At 41.0% G+C, this 12,449-nt stretch overlaps 1 protein-coding gene across 1 annotated transcript in view; it reads right to left on the bottom strand.

Annotated features, from left to right (window-relative positions):
* LOC102782697 (arf-GAP with coiled-coil, ANK repeat and PH domain-containing protein 3-like) overlaps positions 1 to 11,188 on the bottom strand; it is a 64,986-nt gene extending 53,798 nt beyond the window's left edge. The window contains exon 1 of the mRNA XM_087840649.1: positions 10,958 to 11,188. Within this exon, the coding sequence (XP_087696775.1) occupies positions 10,958 to 11,004 (47 nt within the window). The 5' untranslated portion in view covers positions 11,005 to 11,188. The remainder of the gene's footprint in view (positions 1 to 10,957) is intronic.
* Between the last annotated feature and the right edge of the window lie 1,261 nt (positions 11,189 to 12,449).

Raw genomic sequence — 12,449 nt, forward strand, 5'->3', positions numbered from 1 at the left:
CTCTGTCCTTAGTTTATGGTGTTTAACACTTTTGCACCATAAGGAAAAGGCTGGACGGCGAACACGCTTGTCCACAAAGCTGAGGTCAGCAGTACGGCCACCTCCGGGTGGTCCGGGCAAATCCAGGATTTGATTGCATGATTTTTTTTCTCTTTCAGAAATATGGGAAAGAATACGTACAGTATGAAGTGTGTAGAAACTGAGGAATGCAGTAAAGAGAAGTGTGTGTGTGAGAAGTGCTGTGGGTGTGTGTATAACCGAGAGTGATGGAAAGAGATGTGTTAAAATGTGGATAGAAGAATAAGAGAGGGAAAGTGTTAATGAGCAGTGATGAAAATTATATTAAATAAATGTTTTAGTGTGTTTGTACAGGTGACTACGGAACTGGATCAATGTCCTCCACAAGCACAGCGGCCGGAGCAAAATGATAGATTAACATAATTGGAACCACACCCAGCCTGTGTTTTGGCTGAATATTACACAGCTTCACTCCATGTACACCTTACGATGAAGAACAAGCTTCGAGGACAATCAATCTCTCCCTGAAGAGAAAATGCAGTTCGAGAGCAACTGCGTCGACTTCAAGACTCAACAATGTGAACACACAGCAACACTGCCCTAAACCTTGAAGGGTTCAGCAGCATGTACAAATACCATGGATGGATGGAAGTATGTGCTCCCAATCACAAGCTCGGAGGTACACCAGCGACATCACTGTGTGTGAATGGACTTGAGAAGACTGTCTGAGTTTCACGTTTGCTATACTGGGAGCTGAAATGGCAAAGGAAGAGACTTAAAAGAGTGAAAGACAAAAGGTAAAGCTGAAGAAGAACGGCCCACTGGGTCCCTGACACGCCACAACTGTGAACTGCTGCAGATACAGGAGAGAGACAGAAGCTGTGAGAAGTGGGGAGAAGAGAGCATGGAGGAAAAATGAAGGCTGTTGTTGTTAATGTGAGAACACATGAAAATTGGGTTGGAAAACTGTGGCCGGCTGTCTTGTGGAGGTTGATAAAGAGTCCGTAGGATCGCAACAAAGGTAAAAATAAAACACACACAAACACACATAAACAGAGAAATGTGAAGGAAAGGCAGCTTTAAGGACATGCCCTGCTGAATCTGCAGCTCCACTGCACACACATCCATTAAACCTGCCTACTAACACACACACACATGCAATGAAGATCAGTTTGTTATCTGTCGTCAGTGTTAAAATTGTGCAAATTTCACAGACACTTGTTATCAAATGCTGACAGTTAACTCTCTAGGTTACAGGACAACAGTTTAACTTTTGTGGAAAAAAAAGATTCTGGTTTGACAATAAATTTAGTTGTTAATATAGTAAATTGTGTGATGTTTTCTGCTTGATTGGTGCAGGACAAGTAATTTACTGTATGAAGGAAATTGTCTTTTGTGATAATATTTTGAACATGCATTTCTGTTGTCCTGTCAGCTTAGTGAGTTTTTAGCTGATATGCAAATTAGTTTATTGTTACTAGATCAGGGAAGGATGACTGGATTATAAAACAAGTGAATAAGATGTAGCAGAGGGTTGAGTTTCCTGTTTCTGATGTATGGGTGAAGCTTGCACCCAGATCTGATTACATGAGAACAAACCTGTTTTGTGAAATACCTGACAGCATGTTACACGTTTTATGTTTGGGGAAGAAAAAAAGGGGGAAGAAATCCACATTCCAGTGATAAAACATTGATATGAAGTGTTTAAGAAGCTTTTAATGGTGAACATTAGTGTTGTTTGAACTGTGCAGCTACTAATAAAAAAAGTTTGTGTTTAGCAGGTGGAACTATGTTGGTTGGCCCCAGACTTTCCACAATTGTGTGATATTCTGGAGCACTTGTGGGCAACCAGTAAATATGATGTGAGGAAAATGAACAAAGGTAGTGACTCTTAAGTCTGATTTCAGACCATGTAAGCATCAGTTATTAATTAAAGCCAGAAGCAGTGACTGCAGCACTACATGGCAGGTTCTAACCCCTACAGCCTGTTATTTCACCTGAAGGCAAAACTTTTCCTGTGATTTTTCCGGTAGATTTTGGGGTTTTTGTTTTAGTACCAGGCTGATTCTGCCAGTTAGAAAAAGAAAAACAACCTAAACCTAAGAGAAAGACTGTTTTTTTGTTTTTTGTTTTTTTTTACACTTAGACATGTCTGGAACCAGGCCTAATATGTTTTGGTTTTTTTTGTAACAGTGCACTTAGGGAAACAAAACCTGCCAGGTATCATCCCTCTGGGGGTGATATTTTGTGTGTTGATGATTTAAAAGCAGGCCTGCAAGATGGGGGGGAAAAGCGCTATAAAATACTTTAATTGAGAGCAAATATAAGGTGAGCTTCTCTAGATTACAATTGGATTCTGAGAAAATTCACCTACATAGGACGTTGACCATATTAGATGGTAAATCCTGTGTTTAAAAGGATTGTAGCGATTCAATCCATTTCAAAGCAATGACAATTGTTTTTGTTTTTGGAATGACGAAATATTGCTGTCAGTGGATATTTAAATTTGTGCGCGGTTTTCCACTATCAGCAATGATCGTTATGAATGCATGTGACTAGATGAATGCATGTGATTGGTATAAATGCAAATGCAGAGGACTGTGGCTGGACTGATGATGTGGACTAAATGTGACTGACTTGAAATTGAGAAGACAGTAACTATTTTAGGATTAGTCACTTCTAATGCCTAATCCACCCAAACAGTGAAAAAAGGGTGGATGTATGTGTTTTTGTTTGCTTGTTTTTGCAGAAGCAGAAGGATGACAGAGACCAGAGGAGGAGAGACTGTAGGTTTACATGAGTGTGGGCGGGCCTTGCAAACTTAACCCTTACGCTGCTACTTTTTTGTTTTACTGATTTCGTGTGAAAGAAACTGTTTTTACTGGCTGCTTGTTGGTTATGGTAACACACTGTATTGTTGGAAAATGTCAAATGTTAGAAGTTGGCAGAAAACATAGCGGCCTTGAAGAGCGTGCAGAGAAGGCCAGCCCACATCAGCAGCAGTTAAGCTATGCTCTGATTAACGGCTTTCACCCACCCACTGCTGACTTCATTAGGAAACAAAATTTTAATCAAAACACAGACAGGTCCGTTGAATGCATGAATTGGGCCCGCCATGTGCAGGAAGTCACAAAGCTCTGACCATAGATTTATTTGAGGTGGATAAATGCTAAAAGTAGTGAGGTTGCACCTCCACATGATGACAGGGTGGATGTATCTATGTGTGTTTCTCTGTTTTTAAAGGAGTGGAAAGATGACAGCAACATCCCAGGTTGTGTGCTGATTTAACCTTTTAAATGCCACTTTCTGTGTCTGTGAATTTACCAGCGGAGTGTTATTATGACCTAGTATTGCCAAATGCAGAGGTCACTGTGAGGAAGTGTGTATACACCTGCGTGGCGCTAACATTTACATTCTCTTTTCTACAGCAGAGAGTTCATCATGTGATCTGGTTCTGTGATTTATAGTAGGACACACAACTGGTTATTTTTTTTTCTCACAGGATTACTGGGTTTATGTGTGAAGGCAACTGTGATTGCAGGTTATATGTTGGTTATGCAATTACACTATGTTGTTGAGAAAATGTTGGAGAAAATGTGAATACAGTGTCAAACATACTGTGTTTGAAACCAGTATTACCTCTTTTACAGCAGAGTGTTAACTTTATGATCTTTTTGCAGCACCTCTGGAATCTGTTGATCCAGGAAAAACCTCCAGGATGCTTCATATGTTTTACTAATGTTTTTTTCTCTCAAAGACTGCTTGTGGAGGATTCAGCACAGACACAGACAGACATAAGTGAAAGGTTGTGCAGTGATTGCAGAACATCTTACTGTTGGGCTCATTATCATATCACTGTTGAGCTCATAGTGTGAAAGCACGTGAGTGACATTACTTAAGAAAAGTCACTGGTTACGGTAGTTTTGATTAAACACATGGGGTGATTCATGATTTGGGTAAATTATGGCAACAGTAGTGTTTTTAATAATCTGGGGACATAAACTGCACATGGCACACTTGTGTCTGTGGTGTGGGATGCCTTATTGCTCCTATGACCCTACGGTTGTTTGTAAGTGTGAAGTTTGTATTTACTCACTGATTTTGGTTTCTAGGTAATTGTGGTGTGGATGCAGGCTCCAGGCAGAGCCAAGAGTTAGACCCACTTAACATGACATTAATGCTGATTTTAGTCTTTAACACAGGGTTTACAGGGCTGAAGCGAAATTACTCCGGAGGAGAAGCCCTGATGTTGTCTAAGAATTTGTGTAACTAACCTTTTCCTTTTTGTTATTCTCCTAGTTCTGGTGAGTTGACTCATGGGAGGGACCATGTGTCAAAAGGAGGGATTCTAGGTTTAACATGACACAATGCTTTCTATGTTTTCCATGAGTTTTTTCATGATATTTTTGTCCATGGCTTTTTACTGTGATTTATGGGATTAACAGTTCATGTACAGGTATTAAACCTCTACAGGGGGGTTAAGTCCATGTTCAGATACGGTTTTGATGTTCTATAAGTAAACTTCACTGAACTGAAAGGAAAATGTGGAAGCCTCGCTTCTGTCAGTCTGCCCCAGGGCAGCTGTGGCTACAACTGTAGCTGCCTCCACCAGTGTGTGAATGTGAGAGAGAATGAATAGTGGTATTTATATAGCGCTTTTCGAGACCCTCAAAGCGCTATATAAATGCAATCCACTATTATTATTATTATGATGGTTGACATGTTTTCCAAATGGTTAGAAGTTTTTCCTCCTAGTAAAGAGATACAGGTGCAGGAGCCAGAGTATTGCTGGAAGAAATCATCCCAAGGGTGGAATCTCCTCACTGAGTCTGGGTGCTGATCAGAAGTCTTCAGAGACCCAACGAGAATCAGGGACCATTCATAGCAGAGCTGACAGCCCAGGCAGTCCTACTAGTCATCATGAGAAGATTCCAGAACCACAGCAATAACCATAAAGCTGCATTGGAATGAGAGGGTGAGGGGTGAAAAGAGCGCCCTCCTCCAACAAGGGCGTGCCAAGCTCCAACTCAACGACTGCAGGGCAGACTCTGTGCCACCCAAGAGAGATCAGCGAATGAATGCAGATAACACCTGCTTAAACAGCCAATCAGTTTCCCTGGAAAGCTTAGTATGTTTTTAAGTTAAGGAGGTCGTTGGTGTGACGTTAATAATCATTTTATAAATGATATGCATTTACAAAACCGAACATCACAAACTCTGTTAGAGTCCTGAGCATGAGTAATAGTGATTGGAGTAATTATAGCATGCAAGTTTATAGCAACTTGTGCGCATTTTGTAGGATAGGTAGATTGATTTTCTAGCATGTCACTTCCTGATCAGTTCATTAGGCCCTCATTGTCTGAGTAAACATAGTAACAACAGTTGTGAGTTCTTTTGACATGTCTACTCAACTTTGACACATTGTTTGACACCGTGAAAGTAGGATTTTGGGTTCATCACATTTCATTGAGGGATTTTGATCGGCCTCAAACATGCTGGAAGCACCTAAAGAATGAGGTTGTTCTTCCAGAGTTAAATGTGGTTGGTTTGGTTTCCCCAATCACTGATGTGGGCACAGTAAAGATAATTGTAAATGCCCTTGAGAGGGTTTACACCTTTTAAACAGGCTGATGGCCCTACAATAGTAAAGAGTACAGTACACTGCATAGATAGAGAGGAAAGATCTATAATTCTGTTGTAAAATGTAGCTCAGAAGTGTTTGATATATGTTGGCTGTGTGGAAATTCATGGCTACTTCTGGGTTTTACCCCAGACTTTGGGAAGCACTAACTTTGAAGTTAGTTTATGTTTGTGGTATTCACTTAGGTACAGATATAGTCACTGTCCTTTATGGCAAACATCTGGACAGGGCAAAGCAAATGGCACAAAGGAGTGTGTGTGATGTTTGGTGAGGCATGTGTGCCTCAATCCCTAATAAAACACTGGGAATGAGGGTCTTTTACAGAAACCGTTAATAATTTTGGAAACATGGGTTGATGAATTTAATGATAAAGTGGAAAATATATCACACACTGAAAGACTTCCTTATCTAAACAACAGGGTCTTATGAAAGAGCAGCTTGATGTAACTAAGGTTAAAGTTTTCTTTTGCGGATGAACAACAAAAACTGTTTCACTTCTGTATATGATCTCATATTGTGTTTTCTTTTATGGTATAACTGCCATCCTTCAAACAAAGGGTGGAGGCTCAGATGGAGCGAAGATGACCATGAAGTGTGAATTTGTTTTTTTCCTTCTGATTATAGGGAGGATGCACGTTATGGAATTTCTTTGAGTACACAATTGTGCTGATGTTATGTTCAGTAAAGAAATCCCCATGTTTTTATGTGATTCTTAATTGTGGCATCACAAAGGGTGGAATGTGGTGGCAGATTTCTTTTCTCATGTATTAATCGCATATTTAATCATATCACATTAGTTATAGTAATATCACTTTCTCACTTTACTATAGTAAGAGCACTCCTGTCACTAGTTTACATGCATGTGGAAAGTTAACACAGTGAGGCCATTGTAATGAGAGACGTTAAACAGATAGTGAGGCTCCTTCTGCTTATCAGGGATGTAAATCCTTAGATGATGGCTAAGCAGAAAACAAGGCCATAATTCTCTCGGTGAGGGAGGAGGTATAGCCCCCCCCCCCCCCCCCCCCCCCCCCCCATGAGAGGGGCCAACATGTAAAAGTTTGAGGAATGTTCTTTGTCTGTGTCTCTGTATATAAGATGTAAGGGCGGTGGCCACAATTCAGAGATGGTCCTGGTGTTTCACTGGGATGCTCTCTCCACATTGCAATGTGTTTATTAAACCCACTTCAAATCAAGCTCACTGGGTGTGTTGCAGGTTATTGTTAACATTTCCATAACACACTCAAAACTTTAGATAATATCAACTTAACCAACTATAGAGCAGAAATAACACTGTTTAAAGCTTTCACATGTTCATAAAAAACTAGGGTATTTGTGTCTGACTTTGTGATTTTGGTGCCTTTTAGATCATTTTTTATTGCAACGATCAGAAAAATAATATGACTCAGTGTGCAATTAATTTAAATAACAGATCCATAGAGTATGTGCATGCACTTTGTTCACCAAGTCACAAAGAGTGCAAGTTTTAACTGATGAAACTCAACCCTCTCATCTCAATGTCGACTCTTGTGGATCCAAAATACCAGGATGTCAGTGACTGTAACATGTAAACTCAAGGCTTTGAAAGAATACGCCACAAACCGATGGCTAGCCAAAGAACGACGTGCAAGATTACGAGAAGCCATTACCAAAATTAAGTTCTGAACATGCAACACTGCTGTTGAAATATGGTTAAGAATGTGTGTAACAGCTGTTACGCTGGGATATGACATGCAGCTACCTGAAAGCTGAAGAGAGTATTTAAATATGAGGTAAACTGGCACGCAGGTTTGGCAACAGTCTGCAGCACAATCCCTCCAGTCTTATGGGAAAATTATTTTACATGGACCCTAGTTTTGTTTTAAACATTATAGACTGAGCAGCTTTGACGAGGATTTGGTTTTTCCCTGTCCTAAAAATATTTTGTGTTTTGTGTAATAAAATATAAAGTTTCGGTCTGTGCGACACATTTTCCAAAAGAACATTCGATCTGCTGCGTCCACTTTTCAAATGCCATTGACTCCCTCTCTCAACCTGTCTGGACAGCTTGATGCTGAGTATACGCTGTGCGTGGGATAGAAGTCAAACCGAGGGAGGCAGACGGGTGCAGTCGCTTCTCAGTACACGATGGCCTAAAACGTCCATTGCTGGAGTCAACAAACACTAGTCCATATTCAGTATTCTCATTTTGATTTGCAGTTTACAAATGACACAGACAGACTTCCCGTGAGCTTAATATTATTCCTAAGTGCGCTCTGACACTGGATTTAGGCATCCAACAGCAATTCCACTGTAATAAACTCAAGTACACCACTAATATTTGTTGTTGTTTTTTTTTACTTTCACACACTTCTTTGATAGCAAAAATTCTCTGTGACTGAAAATCCAAATGAAGATGACGTCTTTCACGGTGCCCACTCGCCTCGTCCATTCTTAAATTTTCCGTCCTCATTTCTCCCAGATCTCAGCTGTCTGGCTTACAGCAGCTGTTGCTAGGCAACAGCTAACACCCACCCATTTGAATATTAACACTTATATCACAACAACACTGTCAGAACAGTAAAATAGAGGACAAAATGTATGTTGTAAAAAGATCGAGTTATGCATCCTTTTTGCGACTGAACGTGTAAAACAAGCGCCGATTTACGGTCATTTTGGCTGTTTCGAAACATTTATGTTTATGTCACTTGGTTTTAGCAACTGAACATCTGAATCAAATGAAACCACAAGCACAAGATGATGCTTCTCAGCTGTAGCAGGTTCTAAACTGTCCACTCACCTGGAATTGTTCACCTCTAAGCTCATCAGCGTTTTTCTTTTTTAACACTGGCATGTTTTTCTGAATGTTCTAACCTGCGATACAGTGACAACAAACACTTGGCAGTGGAGCTTTTGAACACCCGAGTCACATTTAGATCTTTTTCTATTCTTTTTCTGCGCTGTGTTCTCTGTCTCACAGATAATAAATCTGTTGCAGTGACACTGAAAACCTGTGCAGGCCTACTTTTTTCCCCAACCAACCAATAAAAGAATCAGTAGTGGTGCTGGGATTAGAAATACTGAAACGACGGCAAACAAACGTGTAACAGGGCCGTGGCTCCAGGAAATCTGATTTAAATCAATCATTGCCACCAACTATAGTCAGATTTACACGCCACACGTGCTTTGTTGAAGAATGAATGAAAGAGCAGGTGAATAGGAGGCAGGGCACTGGTGATGAGTTCAGTATACAGAGAGAGGCTGAACAAAAATATGTGTTACAGATACACCGACACAAATACCTTTCCAAATTCTTTCATGCTCACTCAGTGATGCTTACACAGAGACAGCGCTGGCGCAAGTTAAGACCTGCAGCGAGAGGGTGTGTGTGAGCTGTTATAGGCCTGTGTGTGGGAAGATAGACAGGATTGCTCTGTTTCTACAGAATGACCCAACAAGGAGGGGGAGACAGACAGCTGGATCACAACACGCTTCAATATAATGGAAATTTCTGCAGTGATGATCTTTAATTGGATGGCTTAGTCACGCAACTCTGACCTGTCACTTTATTTTTCAAACAAATCAGTCTTTAGGATTAAGTTATGACACACTCAGTGAAACACCAGCACACATACATTGTTTTCATTCAAAACTTCTTACAGCAACACTGTCTCAACCCTGATGTCCTCATGATGAGCGTCTCTCCCTCTCACTGTCACTTGGGTCACCCTCACTTTCACTGTTAGTTTTGTCACATGAATTTGCCCTTTGGGCACTGCTGCCCTTATCCAGTAGTTCTTTTAGTATATGTTGCATCATTGTTATATAAAACTGAGCTCCACATGTGACTTAACTAACCGTGCTAAGTACAGCTGAAATTATCCTGATGAATGGATAATGAGAACAGGGACATGAAAGTGAAGGCATCCTATGGTCCAAACAGCACTTACAAAATAATGATCCCCATCTTCTTTATCACAATTACAGTCATACACATGACGTGTGTCCTATGATCTAAGGAAACAGCAGGTCTGGAACTCGTCCAGTGAACCAGGAGAGAGAAGAGGAAGTTTCTGAGTCTGTTCTGCTTCTCTTTCTCTTCCTGGCATTCTCTCTCAGCCATCTATCATCCATAAAACAGCGTGAGATTTATGGAGCCAACTGGATGTCCGTCTCCCCTCGCCCTCTTTCTTACATTTCCCTGCCTGCCTTCTCATTTGATTTACTAACTATTATTCTGAGGACATATACAACAGTGAAAAAAACAGATGAGCTGACTGTGAGAGGGAGACACAAGGGAAGAGCAAGAGGGAAGCAACAAAATGACAAACATAGAGAACTGCAACTAAACACGCAACCAATGCTGACATGGAGATACAGAGGGGATGACTTAACAACCGATTCATGGCATTTTTTATTTCTCTACAAACTAAATAATTCATAATTTGGTCCTTTAAGTTGAAAACACTAAGTAGAAGGCATGCCCACATATCTGCAACGCCTCTAACTGGCATATTTAACAGGGGATTCCTGGCCTACATGTTGCTTGCTTTCTTTTATTCTTCCCCACTGGCCTGTACAGGAGTGCAGCCAGATTGGCACGTGGACCTAGTGAGGCTACAAACCTCCAGCAGATAGGCACAGCTGGCTTTGTGCCCAGGATACAAACTCCCTTCTTGCAGAGAGCGTGTACTCCACTCCCTGCTGCTTCTTTGCAAGCCAGGGCCACTATTGTTGGAGCTGCTGCAGCTGCTGCAAGGGTCTCTCCTCTCCACTGTGCAAACTGACACACATTAGAGGACTGCATGCCCTTCTGTATGACTAAAGAAAAGACTGCACCCAAACTGTACTTCAGTGATCCCCTTATACCCTCAAAATGTATGTGTGCCCCTTGTAAGAAGGTTAAGGGAATGATGTGATCACTAGAAAACCACTTGTAATTTTACATTTCGGCAATATGGATCCTCATTGTGCGTGGCAGTGGGTGTCCCTCCTCTCATCATTTGCACTGGGTTGATTCACAGCCCACGTTAAAAATAAATAAATAAATAAAAATCACACCATTACACATCCAGCTGATGTATCAGATGCCATATGAAAATTACAATCAATGAATAAAAATGCAATAAAGAAAATATGGATAGAGAATCGCCATCCGGCTCTTTCAACGTCCTTTCATTTTACCCTGTTGATCCCACTGTTACATTCCGCATGGGCGAAGCGTGCTATCCCCCCTTCAGAAAAAAGAAATCCCGTAGCCTAAAAAAAGGTGTGCCATTTTTTGCGCAAAGCTACTATGTGCCCGAGAGGAGCTCCTACCTGAATCGGGGCGAATCTTTTATACATTCTTCAAAGTCCACAGTCATTTTTGCGTTTTCTCGTTAATTCCCACGTCAGGCTGCCAATGTCATTGCCCCCAACGGGATGTAGCTTGAACCGTGTGGATGATGACTGGTATCCCCTTGACGCGCAGCAGTCTGTCGCCCCTCTTCTGGTGGCACGGTGACACAAAATGCGAGCCGAGTGCGCGGCACACAGATTACTACTACACTACTGCCGCTGCTGCCCAGACAGGCGGGAGGCGTAGCTGCACCTTGAGCACCGGAGAAGGAGAAAAGAGCGCCGAGCAGACACAAGCTTCCGTAACAACCCAGGAGGAGCACAAGGAATCATGGGAGATAGATAGATAGATAGATAGATAGATAGATAGATAGATAGATAGATAGATAGATAGATAGATAGATAGATAGATAGATAGATAGATAGATAGATAGATAGATAGATAGATAGATAGATATTAAATACCTCATAGTACCATTTTATCCTAACAGAGCACTTTGCTTTCAAACTGCATGCTTATTTGTGGTTGTAGCAGTTTTTTAAAGTAGAATGGGAGGCAGAGCCTTCAGCTTCCAGGCCCCTCTCCTGTGGATTCTCCCAGTTGGGATTCAGGAGACAGGTAATCTCTGTGATATTAAGATTAGTCTTAAAACTTCCCTTTTTGTATTAAACTTTTAGCTCGGACTGTATGTGAACTCTGAACCTTGCATATGCTGCAATAGACTGTAGCAGCTGGTGGGGGCTTCCCATGATGCTTTGAAAGTTTTTTCTTCATGTTTTCATTCTCTGTATTTATACATCAATTTGTGTTTGATCATTAAAGTGTCTCTCTTTCTTTCTCTGTGCTCTTAGGTTGGTTGTTGGTTCTCCAGGAGGTTTCTTCCTGTTAAAAATGAATTTTTCCTTCGCGTATGCCCATGATTGTTGGGATTTGTCTATATTATTGTAGAGTCTTTACCTTACAGCGCAAATCACCTTAAGGCAACTGCTGTTGTGAATTTGCGCTATACAAATAAAACCGAATTGAACTGAATTAAAAGCTACTGTGGGTGTAATATGTGTAGGTGGTCCTGTACGTTTGTCTATATAGTGTTTGTAAACACAAAAACTGGCTTAAGTATGTGCTATTTCCCTCACGATTAGCATCAGCTTAAACGTCATCTATGTGGAAAATGTGTAGGTATGTGTATTCTCTGGGGGGCACAGAGAATAATATTAACACTTAACACAAAAAATAATATTGTAGATTTGATATAACTAATTATGGCCAACCTATCTTAAACATTAAACTTTTTTCTTTTTTTGCTTGACTCGTCTGCTTATCCCTCCGCCCTGAACCGCTTGCTCTTGTTAGCGGTACATTGACTACTTGCTGTCGACCAATCCTACACGTGTGTACAGTATCTGGCTTCAATGACTGAAGCAAGAAGGCTCTGCGGCTGGAGCGACGTAATCAAAATGCGACGTACTA

The sequence above is a fragment of the Neolamprologus brichardi genome, chromosome 5 (genome assembly GCF_056152115.1).
Source record: "Neolamprologus brichardi isolate AB-2024 chromosome 5, ASM5615211v1, whole genome shotgun sequence".
NCBI lineage: Eukaryota > Metazoa > Chordata > Actinopteri > Cichliformes > Cichlidae > Neolamprologus > Neolamprologus brichardi.